Below are 22,322 nucleotides of genomic sequence, written 5' to 3' on the forward strand. Positions count from 1 at the left end.
ATCTTTTTATGACGTCATCCTTTGCACCTCACTCTCACGATCGATTTAAGATTAATCCAGATGCTCAATGTTTTTTTATTTTATTTTAAAAGTTCCAACATGAGGCAGTCTTGCTGTGGTCCAGTGCTGGAACAATCGGCTTGGCCTTCGAACCTCTGTCATGCACAAAAATGGTTCTGCTTGTTATCTCCAATCATGACCAAACTCCAGAACTGATTTCCATGAACCAAAAGGAATTTATTGTTCTCTCTTTTGCCATTTTTATTTTTTTATTTTTTTTGCTATTTGAGTCCCCAATTTAACCATTCCCCGCAACCAGAATAAAAAGTGGTTTGGTCCCAAATTCTTATGCTAATCTCTATACAATACGTTATTTTGACTTGTTGGTTGTGTTGTGTTGTGCTGTGTTGTGTTATGTTACGGTGTTATTATGAGATTTTAATTCTTTTACTGCCACACGTTATCAAAAAAAAAACTTTGATATGACAAAGGCTTTGATCATTCACGAAAAGAGATACAATGCTTGCATCTGGTGGCCATAGTTAGAGTGTTTTTGATTCCACAACCCATTGACCAGGCAGCGCTGCACTTAGATGTTGCACTGAGAAAAAAAATAATAATAATAAAATAAAAACTTAGTTGACGTCATCTAACGTTTATGGCGGCATACGTCGTGATTTTACTAATAGTTATGAAACGTTTTTGGCGGTCAAAGGGTTAACTTGCACCAACAGGCTGTTAGTAGGACAGAGATGTCTGTCTTTTGCATGTGGCTCCACAAATAGTAGTTGTCATGTACTGCCTTGCTGTTGTCACTGCAGTTAACTGCCAGTTACATGTACTTGTCTCAAGGATGAAGTCATGCAAGTCTCACCACACACTGACCTGTAAAGTGAAACTGTGAGTGGCTCATTAAATCAGTTATAGTAAAAGGTACAAATATAAGTATTTCAAATCTCAAGTAATGAAAAAAACAGCATCACTCTAAAAAGTCGGTGCCATTTTTGCTCACCACAATTTCCTCTGTTTTTTTTTTTATTTTTACAAAAGTAACTTGAAATGTCTGTGTGGAATCTCAGTCATCCAGGTCATTGTAGGTAATTTGAAGATGTGCACTTTTCTAGAGTTACTGACACAATGTTACACTTACAAATAGGGTTGTGCTATTAATCAAAATTCAATTGCAATTTCAATTAATTGCACTCCAAAATTACAAAATTGGAATAATCGTTAACAAATTAATCGTGATTAATATTTTCTACATAATTGAGCAGCCCTACTTCCAAACTGCTTTTGGATTGTTCAGCATTGTGTTAAAATGTCTCCCCTATCAGGTCAGGCAACTACAACGTGATCATTAAGAAATCTCATTCGTCAAGATTCTGAGTTGACAGTGCAGTCACATTACTGTAACATGATCAGTAAATCTCTGAGTAAGAAATCCAACTCGATTGGACTGAACTGACAGAACTTAATTCTCCGCGCATGTGTGGTTTTAACCATTTCAAAATGGGACGTACAGTATTTCCCGGTGCAGATGTCGGCTGCTTTTCAGCCATTATCAATTTACTATAAATTTCACAGTGATTCTATCAATGTGTTAGTTATTGTATACAGTAGCTGAAGAATATTTAACAGTATTTCAATGGCACATTTACGGGGACGTTTCCAATATGATGTGTTGGTTTTCAAATAGTGTACAACTCACAAAAAAAGTTAAACCAGGAAACTGTTCCCCTTGCCACAAGCCAGGAAATGCATCATCCTCTGACTGACACACACACACACACACATGCACCAATGTCACACCCCTCCTTACACACAGGCAGTGATATGACATCCTGCCCAGTGTGTCATTGCTGAGCTGCCAGATCTCCACATCAGGTAAAGAACAGTTCTCTTCTTCCTGTTTTTAGACCCTTTAAACCCAGTTAAGTGGTGAAACTAGTTGCATTATTTATGTTTGTATTGTTTTTTTTTTCTTCTTGGTTGGCACTTCTATATGAAAAGTGAACATTTGTATATATGCTGTTCATCTGGGAGTTTGTTTTTGTTATCCTTTTTGTAGGAGATTGGATTGATTGGAATGAATGATGAGAAGTGCTTATTGTGTTAAAGTGGCAGGTTTTGGTATTTGCCTCAGCTCTTTAGTTACTGTGTGTGAGGAAGTGGAAAGGAACATACAGTACAGTACAGTTCAGTGTATCAGAAATGGTCAAATGTCTCGGCTACTCCCACGTTTATGTAAATGACAGTATTGCCACAATATGAAAAATTGTCCATAGCAACACCTTTCTCAAAACCTCCTTATGTATAATAAAATACATTTGACAAAATAATACATACTTGACAGATCAGATTATAAAAAAGTGAATATTGATGAGTAGGAAAGGAAGGATTATTGCCAGTGCCGCCGCTCGCCTTTCGGGTGCCCTAAGCTTAAAAGTGTGATGGTGCTCCTGAATTATTTATGTATTTATTTATTTTTTACAGAGTGGGGTGGGGGACATTTCTCATTCAACGGTAATAGCTTACTTACATGGCATAAAGACCCAATCTGAACCTTTTTTTTTTTGTGTCACGGAATGGTTCAAACTAGTTTTCGCAGACCAGCAATCTTTCACAATTCACAAGGGTTGGGGTGATCAAAATATGACACGGTCGATTGCCGCTTTGGTCTGGTGGTTGCAAAAGCAACAAGGAAGACCGATCTTGTCAAAACTGTCTCATCTTGGGAAGATGACATCAAGTGGCTTGTTTAGCTGCACTTTCCGTCATTGTTTACTTCTTGTTTCTTTTACTTTCTGTTTACGTCTTTAACTTACAAACCGCAGAAGAGAAGGAAAACCTGCACTCTGATTGGCTGACGTCACGCACATTTCCATCGCGTCTGATAACTCTCTTTATGAGAAATTTAGGTTGCCATGCGGCTGTTCTGATTTTGGTGCGTCTATGACAGAGATTTTTGATCTGGGGAAAAAATTGTAAAATTTTTCCACGTACCCCCTGCAATGTGCTCACGTGGTATTTATTTCTGTTTGATAGATTGAATGAGTTTTTTCTCTGTATGTTTAAAATATCCAACTGTGTGAGTGGTCATTGAATGCAGCATGAGTTTACTCCCGAACGCAAATGACCTACTTGATTTTTTATTTTTATTTGTTGCTTCTCTCCACACATCTCTTGATCGCACTTTTTTTTGCAAAACTGAAAATCACAATACTTACAAGTGGTTTCTTCATGCATTTCAATGAAAACATAAAAGGTAGTGATGTCGGTTTATGTCACAGCGTTGCGCCCAATACATGTGCGCTCCCTCTCCTGATACCTTCCCCCGAACCCGGTTGGGGTAAACAGTAAATACTAGGGATGTAACGATAACCAAATATCACAATACGATATTATCACGATATGAAGGTCACGATACGATAATTATCACAATATTGTGGGGGCGTTGGCGATATTTAAAGAAGATCACAATATATATATATATATATTTTTTAAAAGAGCTCATACTAAAAAAAAAAGCACAATATTGTGCTTTTGTGCATAACTTCAATGCATATAAACCACCTACAATCTCTAATAACAATATTGAGGCACTTCCTAATGCAAGCACACATTGATTGCTTCACAAGCAAATTAGGTTCCCCTTTATTTGACAATTAGCATAGATTTCAAACATAGAAGGCCAAAACATCCCTAATGAAAATTAAATGTCACTAATAAAATAGCTACTAGAGGGTGCTAGAACTGCACAAATGGAAATCAAGCTGACTTTTTTTTAACAGATGTGTTCATTTTAAATATTGTGAGCATGACGACGACGATATTGTGGCAGATTTAATATCACGATATCACGATATTGACCTTATCGTGACATCCCTAGTAAATACATTGGCAGGGGTGCTCACGGATGATTCAACAACATGTCAAGTGCATGTCACAAGTTCATCAATGACTCGCAGGCAAAATGGGGCCCCACACAGACGATGGTGCCCTACGCACTCTGCGTACTCTGCGTGTAGGGCGCGGCGGCCCTGACCATCACCATGCAAGAATTAAAGTAGATAATGGCTATGAATATTTACCTTATATTATAACGCGCAGTCACAAACTCTAACATATTGCATCCAGTGATTTTTATTTGCATTGTTGTGTGAGGTCTTCCAGTCATCAGCCTATGAGAAAGGTTTACAACAGAATGTCACAGATCTGGAGCTTATACAGACACACCCTTTACAGAGCAGAGCAAGATAACCATGTTAACTGCTTTTTTGGAGGGTCTCAATATGAGGGTTTTCAACGGGTACTCCGGTTTCCTGCCGCATTCCAAAACAATATGCACGCTAGGTATAATTGGATACTCTAAATTGTCTGTAGGTATGAATATGAGTGTGACTCATGTTATTATATTACATTAATTAAAATCACAAGTCCAATAGGTTTGACAGGCACCTTGACTCATACATGTATGCCACATTCTCAGTGGAGATTTACAATTGTATTAGTTCTTTAAAGCTACTGAACATAAAAATTCAATTTTTGATCGCTATTGCCACCTGTTGACGAAAAATGAAAACTGCATACACCCTTCTTCACGTACACAATACACACATGGCGTCACATCCGCAGGCAAAGGGCGGGAAATTCGAACCTGAATCCAGTCTGAAAACTATTGGCTAGAGGCCTGCAGGAGTTGTGAACAGCTAAAGTGTTCATCTATCCATCCATCCATCCATCCATCCATTTTCTTGACCGCTTATTCCTCACAAGGGTCGCGGGGCTGCTGGCGCCTATCTCAGCTGGCTCTGGGCAGTAGGCAGGGGACACCCTGGACTGGTTGCCAGCCAATCGCAGGGTGTTCATCTATTAATTAGAAAACATTTCAGTCATAAATGGCCAAATAAAAAGGCTATTGTAAAGATATTCTGGGGCAAATTCCTCCAGGGCACCGCCATGTTGGATTTTCCCAATCGCTTAAAAAAAAAAAAAATCCTCCAGGGCAGCTTTAGATGTGCAAAATTACAGAATGCTATTCCTGTTACCATCAGCGATTGGACAGCTTTGTTTTGAGTAGTAAAATTAGCTAGAAATGTAAACAGGATAAAAGCCAATCTATTCAAGGATACGATTGATCACAAATGTATTTAGTTTCTAAATGTTACCATGTGGAGAAAAAAAAAAGAAAGAAAGAAAGAAAGAAAGAAAGAAAGAAAGAAAGAAAGAAAGAAAGAAAGAAAGAAAGAAAACCTTTATTAACTGACTGACATTTAAAATTCGTAATGGCCATGCAAGTGTAAAACATGCTGGTTTTATGTCTTATGGTGTGCTTTGAATCTTTCTTCATTCATGTTATTCACACTCGCACAGATAATACAGCATACAAACCAATCAGGGGACTGTATTATACACAAATAATACATGCTTTTTAAGGGTGAATTTGGGGGGGTTATTACATACGAGCATGTATTCATGTCACTCTACTATAAGTTGAGTAAAAAGGCAGAAATAACTGACAAGGGGAAAATTGCCATTTATAAGAAAATGTATTTCTTAAGCCCCTATCCCACTGGACTGCGAACATTGCCGAATGTTGAATTCGCAAAATATGATGATGTCGTCCCTGACATTTTGCGACATACCTGCGATGTTTGCTATGTAAAAGCGACATTTGAGACAACCCGCGAATTAACCTAAATTTTGAGTTAAACTGACCCACACATCAGATTAAAATTATTATTATTTTTTTTTATTCCTTTTTATTAGAAGATGTAATTATTGGACAGTTTTGTCCAGTCACGTCATCGTCGTCCATGACGGGTTTGCGTGAAAAGCAATCCCTGTTCATTTTGGACTTATTTTCTGGTCTAATTGTGCTATGAAATAGGTACGGTGTTGTCAAGCTAAAGAAAAGTCCAATATGACAGCATATGTCATCATTCTGACACTTAATCGGCTTAAACCTTTTTCTTTTCAGGGAGTCAGATACCAATGTATGCCTGCGTGGCAACATCTTGTTGTGTTTTGGAGGAATATCACCGGCTTGACTCATGTCCGCACTGCCCGGGCTGGGACACGTTGAGCACTTGTAAAACATGAAATACAAACTTGAAAATATGTTCAACACATGTCTCCAAGTTAGCTTTTTTTCATCAGAGTGAATTTATGAACGGGACCTCGGAAATAACATTACCAACACATTTATGACAAATTACAATGAATTCCGACGGGAGATTACGAGCAAATGCGCATGTTGGCGAAACAATGGATTCGCAAGGAAATTTTGAACATGTTCGATGAACGATAATGGCCAGAAATACAAGTAACTCCGAACACAAATGCAACATATTCCGAACCTTGTCGAACTCTGCCGAAACACAACTTTTGCAACGTTCAGCAACACTCAGTGGGATAGCAGCTTTACATATGAAAAGGATACACAATAAATTTGACTCTATTTAGAGTGGGCCCAAATAGACTCAGTTTTAGAGTAATATTTACACTTGGAGAGAGTAAAATAAAGAATTGGAAAAAAGAAGAAAAAATAGTGACTCAAGGGTGGAGTAACGAACTCACGAAAACTCTCTGAACCGCCCAGCTCCTGCTTTCTGTTCGTTATCGCTTGTGACAGCTGCAGATGATTCCATGATTCTATGGAATCATGGAATCATCCTACCTCCAAGAGACCAAAAACAATGTCTTTGGTCTCTTGGAGATAAGCATACATTAGGAGAGGCATAGCTCAGGTGGTAGTGTGGCAGTCTCCCAAGCTGAAGGTCGTGAGTTCGTTCCTCTAACCCTTGAGTGACTTTTTTTTTAATTATTTTTTTTTAACTCTCTTCATAGTGTAAATCTTAGCCTACTCTACAACTGAGTCCATTTGGTCCCTCTCTAAATAGTCAAAATTACTTTAAATAGAGTTAAATTTACACTACAGAATTGCTGTAATTGCTGACGAAATATTACAATAACTCAGAGGGAACAACGCGACAGAGCGCTTGTGTCTTGTGTTGTCCCATCGCCTCCAAAATGTCGGATGTGTTGATGTGTGATGATGACACAGATTGCATGTTCCTCATTAAAAACAAGTAAGGGTGCTGCAAAGAGTATGTGCAGGGTGGGTGTTAGGGTAAAAAGTTCAGAATTCCCTTCATCCATCCATTTTCTGTCTCCTACCTGAAGCAGAAAGTGAGGATGACAATGGTGCATTACATACGTCTGTAATGTGGACACAAGAGCGTCAGTCTGGTGGCAGTTGTCGTACTCCTCTATCCACACTGACAGACAGGTCAGCCACTACAGGGTAAACGCTTCTGACAGAGGAGAGGGGGGAGGACCAGGCAAAGGGGAGGCGTTCTTCTCCACATGGGGATTAGTGGAAGCTCCTTGGCCAATTTACATGTGAATGGATCCCGGTGCTGCTTTTAGCCACCAAAACCCCCCTCGCCTTCCCTCTCTTTGGCCGGCTCCTCACACTTCTCCTCACATCAGGGAGAAACATACAAAGGCAGAGAGTGCAGGACATCACTGTAGTTGCCGTGGACAAACTTTGCAGAAGGGAGTGTTAAAAACATCAGAACCGAAAGCGAGTTCTTCCGAACCATTCATTGCGGAGGCTGCCAGAGCATCGCACAAGTGGAAATTTTGAATGGTCGAAGGTAGGAATTTTCTTTTTGTTCGTTCGCATCCCCCATGGATATCAATGGGGTACGCTCAGTCTCTTGGGCGAACAATGAAAGCTGACAGGACTGGTCCACTTAGGCGGTCAGAACGGGGACGGAGGGGAGGGGGCTGGTGAGCAGGCCTCTTTTTGAAACGCTTGAATCAACAGTCCTGCAAGTAAGTTTATTGTGGCATGCAAAACTCTGCAATCAATTGAAACGTTTTCCTACCTGGCACTGTAAAATATTCTGTGTAAAATTATGTATTATGTATAAAAGTAACATTTATACTTGACTGTTACAATTTCTTCAACCTTTTGGAGATTTAAAAACTATCTGGTGAAGTTATACCAATAAACATGAATCCTACTTTATAAGGGTTTACTCGACAATATATTACTTACTCTCCAAAATAATGCTTTTTTAAAAATTGTGAAAAATAAGTCCAAAATCAGAATCACATCAAAATGAAGTTGTAAATAAACATAAACAACAAATTGTTAGGTGGATGAGTGAATCAAAACTGTTTTACTATCTTCCAAAGAACAATTTGAGCCAGATTGCACAAAATGTGGCTTCTAATTTCAATCCATCATAGCAACTGATAGAGCAATACTAGAAAAAATGGGCAGCATACGAATGACCAAATAGTTATTGGGAAAATTCGTGCCTTGCTCGAAGATACCTCAATTGGAAATGTCTTATTGTATTTGAGTGACGGTGACTAATGAGGACAAGCAGTCTAAAAAATAATGTATAAGTAGAACTGTATTTAAAAAAAAAAAAAGATTTACATTGCGCCGTTTTTGAATTCTTAAATGAAACATCTTCATAGATCATGTAAATCGTGCATACTGTGCACATTTTAAATTTTCCTCACAGGATGAATTAAATTCTCTCGATCTACATGATAACCAAAGTTGTTGTGAATCATCTCGTGTCTCGCGGTGCGTCATAAATTCAGCCTGAGTGTCAGACGTCATTGCCTCGGGGGAATACGTTGATCAGTTCGGTTTGCACCCAACATGTCATCCGTTGACTCTCATTGACAAAACTCATTTGTCTGTACAAAAGTGACAGTTTGTCATATGTTTCTGTTACATATTTGTAATCTTATGGAGGACGTTCTGACTACAACCCAATTTCTGGCAATATACATGGGACAGAAATTCCCATGCAGTATGACAACACCATCATTCAAATGTTGAAGTTATATATGCAATTTAATCAATTATTATGGATGAACATTGTTTCTGCCAACCTGTAACCCTTGTGAGGATAAGCCGTTCAGAGAATGGATGGATGGATGTTTCCATCTAACGTGCCGTTTTGTGTCAATAAAGGCCCTAGACACGCCCAGTTTGGCTAGTTGGCATGTCATTGCATTGAGCCAAATGACAATGACGAAACGCAATTACTGGATCTGCAATCTCTGACCTTACGTAATATGGGGGTTGTCAATAATACTCTAACTTACAAATATCGAGTACATTTTTAATATATTTTATTTGATTTCAAAAGTAGTTATCCATCAATATGCTATGTATGAGGTCATATTACTTATCATATTTATATGGGTTCACAGTTATCTGAGGGAAACCCTCACTACAATGTGGCCTATGAGAAAAATGACTGATACCAATCATCTTACCCATAAACAGTTATCAATATACAAGTTTATAATGTTTGTCATTTTATCACGGGTCAAAGAATAAAGGGCAGAAGGTTTTCCGTGCATGTTTGCCAACAATTATTCTCATAAATCTGCATTCTTTCAAAGTCTCATTGTCTGTAGTAGGTCAAGTTAATCTGCGCCCAATTGATTTTTCACAATCCTGCTCTCATTTTCACAAGCAAATGCAATTAAAGGAGAGCCATGTTACAACGCATTCCTGGGACCAAAGGCTTCGAGTTTTCAGATACTTTGATGGGGCTAATCCATCTGAGGTGCGATGATAGCTGGTCTCTAACTGTGTCTTCGCACCATTTATTTATTTATTTATTTTATTTTATTTCTAATATTATTTGTTTAGTAAAGACAACCTCCCTCACTGCCCAAATGTTTCAGCATGCATTGGCTGATGGCTGTGAAACACATTTGCACCTAGAATGAAGTCAGTCTGCATAGCTGCTTTCAGGCCTGCCACCCAAAGCTCCCTTTTTCGCCGATTCTTCTAAATTTGCCGGCTTCTGAGATAGAGTCCCATAATGTGAAGAGAGGACGACGTTTAACATGAGGCTGCACATGTCCTTTTGTGTTGAAATCAATTGGCGCTGTTATGCTGACATTGCCAATGTCTTAATTCTTGGAATGCACAGAGCTATAACAACTGTGTGAACGTGCATTATGTTGATGGTAATGTCCTGCTTTTGACAAGATCTGGCCGGGACAGCAGAATCTGTTGACAGTGTGACAGATGTAGATTTTTGTATTTAGAAAAAATACAAACACATAAACAGAAATGTATTTTTCTCGCATTCATTTGTGTGTCTGTTGTATGTGGAAGCACTTACTATGCTTCATTTCTTGGTGCTGTGCAAAATCAGTGCAGAAAGAGGAAGGAGTCAATGTGTGCATGTGTGTGCGCTCTTTGTTCTGTTCTAAGTTTGTGTCCGTTTCTCCCGTACAATGCAGTCTTTGCCTTCTTCTTCTTCTTTTTTTTTTTTTTTTGTCTTCCCACTGAAGGAGTTTGTGTCTGTTTCTCTCCAGCAATCTGACACACTGTTTGCGTTTCACATACATTTCTAGTCATTACACACACTGTCTGAGTGGGTTTAAGTGCACATGCATTGTTGACTTTGTCTTCTATATGTCTGTGTCTCCTCATTATTCTCCTCTGTGGAGAGGGGGAAAAAAATATTGCTACATGTAACCATGGCAAAAGTACTGACATTCTTTACTTCTTGAGTAAAAGTACCATTAATTGTGTAAAAATGTACAGAATCTGAAATGTACTTAACGAGTAAAAGTGAAAAGTAATTTTATCGGATGTTTCCTCTTACGTCGATTTGAAAAATATTTGCTATATTGGACATACATCGGCCACGAGACCCTCTGACTTGCCCTGCGTCGAGTTGACCGTGTTGAGTATCACTCGCTCATGCTGCTAGTCTACTCCTCATTGACATGATTGAACCTTCTTTCATATTGTTGACTGGCAGCATGCAGCGTTCTTCTGATCAACTTCAAATTATCCTCTTTAGCGGTGGTGTACATTCCTCTCATATTTTTGGGTTGTTCTAATCTAGCTAGGGTGACCATATTCCCATTTAAAAAAAAAAAAAAAAAAAGCCTTGAAATTGTGGTACCAGTCGCAGTTACACAGTGCACCTCCTATTAGTCACGCAATTTTCACGAATTTATAGAAACCCCGGACGCACAAAAAGGTTGTAAAAAAATGGTCTGACCTCCCAAATATCCTCCCAAAAGAGGGTGTTTGGTCACCACGTTATAGGGGAGCACTGATCAAAATTTTCGGTCCGATCCCGATCTTTTAAAAGGTCGGACCTGCTGATCCTGATTTTTGCCGATCTCAATTTTTTTTTTTTTTTTCATGACAAGCTTGTTGTAATGGAAAACATTGAACAGTACTGACTTTTTCAGACTTCTGAAAGAAAAGAACAGTTTATTTTTAAGGAATCAGCCGATCCCCCAAAGTTGAGTGAGGAAATTGGGGCTGATAACTCAGTTTGATCAACCCAATTGATCAGTGCACCTCTAGCATGTCATGTCATAGATTGACGTAAAGCCAATCACAAGCTGGGATGTAGGGCCTGGGTGTAACGCTTCACATGATTGGCGGAGCCCGGAAATATTTGACAGCTGCTTTTTCTTTCAAGTCTACTATTAATCGTTTTCTTGCATTAAAAAACGGAAGTCATGACCTTGTTTTGCAAAAAGTACACATACTCATGTTAAAATGTAACGGCTAAAAAGTAAAAAGTAGCCTAAAAAATAAATACTTAGGAAAGTAAAAAGTACTACAAAAAAAAAAAAAACTACTCAAGTACAGGCATGAAGTATTTGTACTTTGTTACATCCCATCTCTGCATGTCACTGTACTGGAATAATGTACACAGCTAAAACTGCCACCACATACTTTAGGCAGAAATGAATAAAAACAAACTTTAGTGGAAATGTATCTAAAAATATCAGAATTATTTAACTCATTGTTGATACTTGTTTGCAATATGTAATACTTGCCTTGGTTTGTCATGATGAGATAATGATGACTCTTGTGACATTCGAAGAATTGTGTTTGTTTTTTGTATACCTCACTACCTCACAGGCTCACACTGTACAAAATAGTGTATAATTGTAACTCTCTCTCTCTCTCTCTCTCTCTCTCTCTCTCTCTATATATATATATATATATATATATATATATATATATATATATATATATATATATATATATATATATATATATATATATTAGGGGTGTTAAAAAAATCGATTCGGCGATATATCGCGATACTACATCGCGCGATTCTCGAATCGATTCAATAATCGGCAGAATCGATTTTTTTTTTTTTTTTTTTTTTTTTTTTTTTTTTTTTTTTTTTTTAGGATTCACACCTTGAGCATGGAAGAATGTTATATGAACGGAACATTAAGCCTTAATATTTTATTTTAATGCTGTTCAAACATGAAACAGATTACAACCTCTATAAGACTGAAATTTCAGATAAATAAATAATACATTTTCATATAAATCTTAAACTCTACAAGCTTACTGATTAGTATTTTCTAAATTTGAATGAAAAAAAATCGCAACAATCGACTTATAAATTCGTATCGGGATTAATCGGTATCGAATCGAATCGTGACCTGTGAATCGTGATACGAATCGAATCGTCAGGTACTAGGCAATTCACACCCCTAATATATATGTATATATATATATATATATATATATATATATATATATATATATATATATATATATATATATATATATATATATATATATATATATATGAAAGCCTGTTGCAGTATTTAAAGGAAACCCAGACTTAAATGAGTTACACTCCTACTTTGTCTCGACTCACCAGGAGATTAACTGTGACTCCAATGGTTTTACAGTTGGATATTTTTAGCTGATTAAATGATGCAGCTTAAGACTCCAGGGTAGCCTCAGTGTGTGTGTGTTTGTGGATGGGGGTATTTTGTTGTAGAGTAATACAACACGACAGTGGTTGTTCAGCCATCTCAACTCGAGTGAACTCAACTTTATTGATGGGACTCTTTTAAAAACACTGTGTTTGGCTCGCAACCAATTCAGGGTGTATTCCGCCTGCTGCCTGAAGATGGCTGGGATAGGCTCCAGCACCCCCACGACCCTTGTGAGGATTTTTAAGCAGATGGATGGATGAATCTTTATAAAACAACCATAGCTGTAACAAAGTCAGCTATATACGGATTGAACATTTATAAAATCAAAAATAATCTCTGTCCAATAATCTACGTATTTAAACACATACAATCAGTTGGTAACATAGAAACACTTGTGCAAAATCTCCTCTGTATTTAGACCAAACTATCACAGGCTGCCTGCAAATAAGGAGGAAATACCATAAAGTACATGTCCTCATTCTCAGCTTCTGGAAGTGACTAATTTTTTCACATGAAATTGATATAAAAAGTTGACACATCCCTGTTCAAATGGGATATTTTTTGTGAAATGAAAATATGAGACCAAGATAAATCATTTCAAATCTTTTTCTATCATAATAGGTACAGTACAGCCTGTACAACCCAAAACTTTTTGGAAAGTTAAAAAAACAAAAACAAAAGAAAAACAGTGACGTTCACAAGCTGTTATAATCAGGGATATGGTTGTATTCAGAATTAACCACATTCAAATTCTCATTTCAGATTTTACTGAAACTTGCCATTTGTACAGGGGTGTGTAGACTTCTTGTACTTCTTGTCACACATTTGTAAGCATACGCGCATATGCACTCGTGTCAATCCTCTTACAGCACAGACCAGACGACAGACACAGACTGTACACAAACACTTGTGATACTTCACTGCTCAGGTAAACCTGGAAGTGCGTCTGTGCCATATTTAGTTTCCTTGTCATAGGAACAGTGTCATGCTCTTTCTAAATTTCACTTGTACAGCATGTATGCCGTTGACGTTTCGAGACCATTTTGCGGGCTGCTCAGCCACCCCTAAATTGAATCCCAGCGCCCCTAAAATATGAGCGATTATATACAGTGTAATTCAAATAATTCATGTTTTATAGTAATATTTAATCAACAACAACAAAATACATCTTTTCCCCTTGCCTCACAAGTGGTTTGTTCAACATAATCCCTCCCACAGCTCGCTCACCACCGGGCTCTTGCGCGTGCACCCTGTACAGAGCAATAAACTGTGACAACCAACCCCTGTCCTCTGTTTAAATTGGAATGAGACATGCTAGCGGTGTCATGTGAATATGTTCATTTTAAAGCCAAGCTGCTGCTGACATGTTACTGCACTGGATAATGAACAATATGAAAGGTTCTGAGGGAACTTCTGCCTGGTCTAGAACTATTTCTGGATGCCAGAAAGATTGAGTACACAGCTGTGGAGCCTCTTTCGCTTAACATGCGGAAGAAGGTCTAATCTGTCCAAAATGGTTTCTACTCTTCGACTGTCTTGTGGGTGGCTCAGCCTAGCCCATGTGACAATGTGTGACCCAATAACCTTAACTTGTTTCAACTAGATAAGTGTATCAGAGTGCAGATAGACATCAAGCCAGGACAGGTCACTAGCTCAAGTCACCTATCTACCGGAATCATATACGCCAAAGAGACCTCATTTAACATCTACGGTATATGTTATGACTGGTTGTTTCTGTGTTTAGAGTTGGGTCCTTGATGTTGTCACTTGCTCGGGTCCTTTATGTTGTCACCTTTCATCTGTCATATAGGCTTGGGAATGGACTGATTTCTTTCAGTAGTTAACCTCCATTTGCTCATTGACACTTTGTCAGTACGGGACTATACGTCAAGCTTTTCTTCAATGCAGTTGGTGTCCAGCCCAGTTCTCTGTGGTAACTTTGTAAGTTCTGCACACGACCCTGCTCTCTGGTTACTTTGTATTTTTGTCTCCTGTTTGTTTCTGTGTCCAAATTCTGTTCCTCATATAACAAAATAACTTCTATTAGGACACAGCGCGGGAGGAGCAAAGAGAGGACTTGTTTTATACGTTGGGCGCTGCATTACATTTAAAAGTCCTCTAAAATTATGTTTCAACATAATTACTGCTCACTATAGAGCTGGTTTTATCCAGAACAAACGCATAATGTTAATGTTTATGTAGTGCTTCATAAAAACTTTTTGACATAAATTAACGGAATAGAAAATGTTTGTTTTATAGCTTCATTCCATTCCTCTTTCAAGTGGTCAAACATTTAAATAACCTATATTATATTTGATGGTTTAGTTATATACTTTCCTCCAAAAAGTTATGCACTTCTTTCTTTCTTTATCATGGCGGGCTGTGATATCAGCACCCCTAAACCTTTGATCCTAGTACAACCCCCGATGTTTGGTATGTGGTGTTAAAGTGGGTGTTCATAACACTGACATGTTAAATAGCTTGACAATTGTTGAGAATTACAAGTGAGTCTACATGTTCTCCTTTCAAGCTTTTGATAAAATCCGAAAAGTCAGTGCATGTGAAGAATAGCAATTAACATGGGCCTCCAACTGAACACATTACAGTATTCAAAACTCTTGTGCAACTAACCTCCAATCTACATTTGTGTCTTTCTCCACAGAAAGTGCTGGAGATCTGAACGTCGAAGTACCTTCCCTGATGGAAGAGAGAGAGGAGAAGGAGAATGGCATCATGGGAGAAGAGCAAGTTGCAGAGGACAAGAGCGAAGCAATACTAGCGAGCACTGTAACCGAGAATTCCGGCAAAGAACCAACAGCAAACGGTGAGGAAGTCCATGCAGAGGTGGAGGAGAAGGAAAATGAGAAAGGAATGGAAGAAGGAGAGATGAAGAAAGAGGTGGAGTCAGAGGTGGAGGTGCAAGTGTGCCAAACTGGGCCGGACCTGCAGATGAGTTTCATCCATGGCAGTGACCTGTTTGGCTATGTGGGCATTGAGGCGGTGCTGGACCAGATGAGACACAAGACCATGAAAGCTGGCTTTGAGTTCAACATCATGGTGGTTGGTAAGTGTATTTTAATCAAACAAAACAAAGGGGCAAACAAGGTATTTGGCAACTTAAACCAAAACAACAAAGTCCAGATACTAAAAAAAAACTTTAACAACTAACAAAAAGCTGACGGGGCAAAACGAGGCGACAAGAACTGCAAGGGAAAAACTCCGCAACATGACATGGGGAAAATAACAATGAATCGACGTGGGCAGAGGGGAGACAAGATACTAAATACACACACACACTCTAATTGGCAATTAGACACAGCTGGGCAAGACACAAGTGGCAAAGAATGCTGTTTGGTTGACACATGAGGAAGGGCAGGCAAACACAGGTGGACATGACTTTGCTTGACAAGACTAGGGGGGCACACAAGGACAACACAAAAACACAAGACCATGACAGACTTAGGGAAGCACGAGGAAAAATAACCAAAACACAAAGTAACCCTGATCCATAACAAAAATAACCCCGGAAAAACTAACAAAACCCAACCCAAACCATGACATTGAGAACATGAAAACATTACAGACTTTCATCAAATAGCCTATGTAACTATAAACAAGTGTAATGAAATGTCATTTCATAATTAAGTAATGCCCGAATAAGAAAGACTGGTCAAAATATGTTCATTTAAAGTTGCGTTGCAGAGTTTAAATCATTATGCACGCTCCAACAATGCCAAGATGAGTACAAAGATCCCCGTCTTTTTCACTGCGACTGCCTATCTGCTTTGTAGCTTCCTTCATGATATGGTGTTCAGGGCGAACACTCTTGGGGGTGAGGAGGGGGGTGACGTCTTGCTCATCCCCGCGGACATGTAGTGTCGTGCTAGCTAGCATGCGACTCAATTGGGATGGAAACTGAAAAAATAAAATAAAATAAGAGGCAAACTTCGAGCACAGCCCAAACTACATCCAAGAAAAAAAAAATAAAATAAAAATGCATGCGCACTATGCATGAGCTTGATGTGGCAGTCATGAGTTCAAAAGTGACTCTGCAATACGCCTTTAAACTAAAACAATAAAAACGTTGAAAAAATGAAGGATAAATTGTTGCATTTGTGAAGTCCTGCTCTGCTTACAATCCAGCTGCCCTACGGCCATATTTATACGTTACTGTCATGGACCTAAAGGCCTCATCAAAGGAAATATCCAGGTTGTTCTGTGTGTTTTTTTTCAAGTGTAGCTCCTCAATCCCCACTTTTAGTTGTACAACTAAGACAGTTGAGGTCCTCGATAATAATGTAGTAAGAACAACTTTTGAGTAGTAGTTAAAGCAACAAGGCTACAATGAAGAAACATGAGATGCATCCATAAAATTACTATTAAATAATATATAAATAAACACATAAGTAAATAAATCATGAGAAAGCAAAGAGAAAGTATTAAAAATAAGGAATTTGTGTTGCATACACAAAAACAGACTTGGCTTGAATGTTTGATTCAAATATAAGTGGCAGGCAAAAGTCTTGAAGTTAAGTCTAAATACGACACGCTCGCTCGCACCTGTAACCTGATTTGTTTCTGCAGGTCAGAGTGGTCTGGGGAAATCTACCATGGTCAACACTCTCTTCAAGTCTAAAGTCAGCAGAAAGTCCTGCACACCAAACTATGAGGAGAAAATCTCTCGAACAGTCAAGCTGCAGTCAGTGAGCCACAGTGAGTCCACACACACACACAGTCATACAAACACATCCTACATGTATTACTGTTCACAAAATCTTTTTTTTTTTCCCCCCGACCAAACACTATAGCTGTGTATTTGCAGTCTGTTGGACATCACCTATAAACATCATCTTCATCACATGGCTCTTGAAGCCAGAACTGCATGTCACATTTGCAGTACACACACTGAAATATAGAGAACAGGAGCAAAGTTGTCAAGAAATGTTCGCTCGTGCAGAATGTAACCATAACAGCTTGCTGTTGAGGTCAACGACGCCGTGAAAAGCCGAGATATGGTCATGGAACTGAGGCGTACAAGGAGTCTTCACATGACACCCTCATTTTTGTTTTGTACTCTTAACAGCATTAGTGAGGGATGGAATAATCCGTCACATCATTGTCCTCAGAGCAGATTTATGAAACAAGAGGCAGGAGAAGTGAAACTTACCACCACAACTGAACAGACCTTGTGAATACAGTACAAGCAAGGATGACATTTTGACTAGTGTGCCTCACAATCATGAGGTTCTGGGTTCAAGTCCTAAACTTGTGGTGTGGTGTTTGCATGCTCGCTATGTCGGTTTTCTCTGAGCCGTCCGACTTCCAAAAATATGCCTTATATAGACTCTAAATGGCCCATAGGTTTGGATGGAATTGTTGTTTGTCTATATGTGCTCTGTGATTGGCTGGCAACCAAACCAAGGGGTACCATAGGGATGTCACGATAAGGACAATATCGTGATATTGTGATATTAAAACTGCCACAATATCGTCATCGTCATGTTCACAATATTTAAAAGGAACACATCTGTTAAAAAAAAGTCAGGTTGATTTCCATTTGTGTAGTTCTAGCACCCTCTAGCGGCTAGTTTATTAGTGCAATTTAATTTACATTAGGGATGTTTTGGCCTTCTATGTTTAAAATATATGCTAATTGTCAGATGAAGGGGAACCTAATTTGCTTGTGTGCTTGTAATGTGTGCTTGCATTAGCAAGCAAGTGCCTCAATATTGTTATTAGAGATTGTAGGTGTTTTTTATGCATTGCTGTTATGTATAAAAGCACAATATTGTGCTTTTTTTAGTATGAGCTTTTTTTTTTTTTACAATATTGTGACCTTTTTTAAATATTGCAACACCCGCAACCCCCCCCCCCCCCCCCCCCGCCCACACACACACACACACACACACACAGAGACATACACTGTCGTGATAATTATCGTATCGTGACCTTCATATCGTGATAATATCGGATCATGATGTTTCGATATCGTTACATCCCTAGTACCCCACCTTTCATCCAAAGGCAGCTGAGATATCAACCCTAATGAGGAAAAGGAAGTGGCTGCAAATTGATTTTGAATAAATCTGATTTCAGATTATTCACAACTTTGAACTGGATCTTCAATCTTTTCCGCAGCAATCCCATTGACTTGAATTGATATCGACCAGGATGGCTCATTTTTGTCAACTAATGTCAAATGTTATATCAGTAAGAGAAAACCAGTGCTGATATTTTCTATCATGTGTTTGTAAAGAACGCATCAGTTTTTATTTTTCCTTGCGTACCCACTTTTAATGAGGTCCTATACGAGACATTTACAGACTCAACACCTCGAACGAGCTGCTGTGGAACGTTCCCTTAAGCTTCATCTAGAATGACGTATCAGCAGGTATTGAATCTAACCAATCCCAAAAGTCAGTGCAGGAGGCCAGCACCTATAAATCCAGAAGATTTTTTTTCGGAAGTGAAACAGCACTTGCGCAATCGTGTCCCTCCAGCAACTGTAAAGTCCATTAAAAGCGTAGTTTACTTAAGAGTGTGTGTAGATGAATGGGAAATGACAAATCATTAGATCGCATCATGCCAATTCTGTGAATCTGTTTATGTCGTCTGCTCCTGCTTCTTGGCTGCGTGGTTGTCCCTGTGATGACAGTCAATCTCAGACAAACACTTTTAGTTGTTGCTGTTGTTGGAGGTGTCCGCAGCTCTGAAGCCACTTTCGGTACCGTACTTTTGACTTGCAGGCTGGTCTAGACAGTGCATGTGGTGCTTTATTGCAGGTTAGTGAAAATGGTAATGATTCAGGTACCAGATGTTTGCTCCCCTGCTTCCGCTGAAAGGAGATTCCTCAGTGCTTGCTCAACATTGCCAATGGATTTAAATGATAGCCTTTGCTCAGCAATCAATCCAACATGGATATTGAGCGCACACATGACACTGACTCAGAAATGGACAAACAATTGGGTTTTGTTTTTCAAATGAAATAGACAATTTCATTTTGGAAAAATATATACATGAGGTGTCCGTGCATTGTACTGTAACGTCCCCCTATTGTACATTCCTGTCTAGTGATTGAAGAGAAGGGAGTGAAGATGAAGCTGACAGTAATAGACACTCCAGGTTTTGGAGACCAGATCAACAATGAGAACTGGTAAGGGCCTCAAAGTACATAATGTAGCGTATACTTAGAACTTAGAATTGTTTGTTCCATTTGCTACAAAACAAAACAATATGTTGTATTTATTGGTACATCAGACAGCTCACGCCTTCAACAATGTAATTTTACATTGGAAATAGCAGTTTTGTTTTGTATGATTCGGGAAGATATTTTACTTTTGAATCATTTATTCTTTTCCTCAAATCATGTTGAATTCTACAGTTAAAGCAATGTTTCATGATCCCTACTCTCTCCCCTCAAGTTGGGAGCCCATCGAGAAGTACATCAACGAGCAGTATGAGAAATACCTGCGAGAAGAGCTGCATGTCAACCGTAAGAGGAGAATACCTGACACCAGAGTCCATTGCTGCATCTACTTCCTGGCTGCAACAGGACACAGGTAAAAACTCGTCACTCAACATAATGTGTCTTGTCTTTCAAAAAAGTCAGAGCTACACTTTTTGTTTTGTTTTTTTGTTTTGGTACATTGTGATTAAACTGCTTTTTCACCTAAGAAACTACAAATACCACTTAACTATATGGTTTTACATGCTACAGTAAACAGGTATACAATTATGTTTTGTGGAACAATAAGGATTAAGATGTACGCACAGTGCCATCACATAATGGAGTCCACCATGAAAATTGAATGATTGGATGTGATTTGGAAGGACGTCTGTCGATATAACACAGTTATGCTGCGTGATGACAGCAGAAAGTGGATTGCACTGGAAAAATGTTTCTGTCAGATCGTAAACAAAACACAAACCTGTTCTTGTTGGCATCACTCACCAACAGTACTGTATACAGCAGTAACTAAATCGCAGGTGAAAACAGCAGATCAAAATATATGTTGAAAATTTCTCTTGAAGAAACCTAAACCTAATTAGTAATGCATAGATCCAACAATAAATGAAATACAAACTTTGTTTAAAAAGAAAAGAAATATATAGGTTAAAATCAGTCAAATAACAACAGAAAACACAAAATGTAAGCAAAAATAAAGAAATTGACATCTCTAGATATAGAACTTGATTTTATTTGTTTTCTTTTCTATTTCTGTAAATGTACATGTTTCTCTGTGCTTTATGCTTGTCTTTTTCCAAATGAATCGGCGATGTACTGTGCGTCTGTCCAGGTTACGCCCCATCGATGTGGAGTTCATGAAGCGCTTGGGAAAGATCGTAAGCATTGTGCCTGTCATTGCCAAAGCTGACACACTTACCATTGACGAGCGACAAGAGTTCAAGGAGAGGGTGAGGACACATTTACTCATCATAGAAGTATGTTCGCATGTATTTGATGCTGAAGTTGACCTGTGTTTTACCTTTGAATCTGACAGATAAGGCAAGACTTAGCAGGAAACGGGATTCGTGTTTACCCCCAGAAAGAGTACGATGAGGATCCAGAGGAGCGCTTCCTCAATGACAGAATCAGGGTAGGAACTCAGTCCCTGTTCTTTCTTGGCCAAGAAAAAGCAGGAAATGTGTTTGTAGTGTATGCTATTAAGAGTGGCAAGGGTTCAGCCAAAGGTTCACTTAAGCGAAAAAACATCACTTGCTGTTAAAGTGTTTAAACCATCCATTCAAAAGAAGAAACCTTCCTTTAGGTTAATCCTTTCAACTAAACACATTTTGAGTTGTTGTTTTTTTGGGTGCTCATCTTGTTCTTCAAATGAGGTTGAGTGAAATGTGCTTTTTTATTTCTGGATCCAGGAAAGTATTCCATTTGCGGTGGTGGGGACTGACAAGGAACACCAGGTGAACGGAAATAAGGTGTTGGGCCGGAAAACCAAGTGGGGAGTTATTGAAGGTGAGAAGAAGGAAAAATGTACCATAATACCATTCCTGACACTAGCTGACAAACCACCATTTTGAGTAATTCTGTACAATGTGAATCGCATGCTTGTCGAAAGAACCTTTTCACCACATTATAATAATCATAGAAGGACGCAACAGAAATGAGCTTGTTGTCTTCAATGGAGGATGTATTGTTGAACAACAGATCCTGCACTTTTACTCAAAAACAACAATTTCATCTTAATAATTCACCACCCACCATCTGTCCATTTTAGGCATGAACATTTTTTTCCAGAAAGACATTTAAGCCTGTGGCCCAATTAAAGCACTTCACAGTAAACGACCCCCAAATTACTGCACCTTGTTGAGCAATGTCTTCTGACAGTCCCCTTGAGTGAGGTCAGGGTCCGTTTGCAAGCGAGTGATGGTACAATCGCTCCATGATGTTGGGAACTCCTGGCTCGTTGCCAATGTTGCATTCATGACGCCGAGAGGATTTATGCCGCAGCGGAGGTCCCTGTGACTGTGGCACATGCCAAACTAAATTAAGTTAATTAGTGTGTAGATCCTTGCAGTTTGCACAA

At 38.7% G+C, this 22,322-nt stretch overlaps 1 protein-coding gene across 4 annotated transcripts in view; it reads left to right on the top strand.

Annotated features, from left to right (window-relative positions):
* septin12 (septin 12) overlaps positions 1-22,322 on the top strand; it is a 77,779-nt gene that overhangs the window by 50,219 nt on the left and 5,238 nt on the right. The window contains exons 1-8 of one of the 4 annotated variants that reach the window (XM_077534257.1): positions 1,787-1,884; positions 15,443-15,844; positions 17,365-17,493; positions 19,852-19,933; positions 20,202-20,339; positions 21,078-21,195; positions 21,282-21,377; positions 21,655-21,751. In XM_077534257.1, coding sequence (XP_077390383.1) covers positions 15,481-15,844; positions 17,365-17,493; positions 19,852-19,933; positions 20,202-20,339; positions 21,078-21,195; positions 21,282-21,377; positions 21,655-21,751 — 1,024 coding nt within the window. In that variant the 5' untranslated portion in view covers positions 1,787-1,884; positions 15,443-15,480. Of the gene's footprint in view, positions 1-1,786; positions 1,885-7,390; positions 7,662-14,590; positions 14,722-15,442; positions 15,845-17,364; positions 17,494-19,851; positions 19,934-20,201; positions 20,340-21,077; positions 21,196-21,281; positions 21,378-21,654; positions 21,752-22,322 lie in introns of those variants that run through there. The other 3 variants (XM_077534238.1, XM_077534246.1, XM_077534228.1) reach the window with 3 other exon arrangements.

This window comes from Festucalex cinctus, chromosome 1 (genome assembly GCF_051991245.1).
Source record: "Festucalex cinctus isolate MCC-2025b chromosome 1, RoL_Fcin_1.0, whole genome shotgun sequence".
NCBI classification, from domain to species: Eukaryota; Metazoa; Chordata; class Actinopteri; order Syngnathiformes; family Syngnathidae; genus Festucalex; species Festucalex cinctus.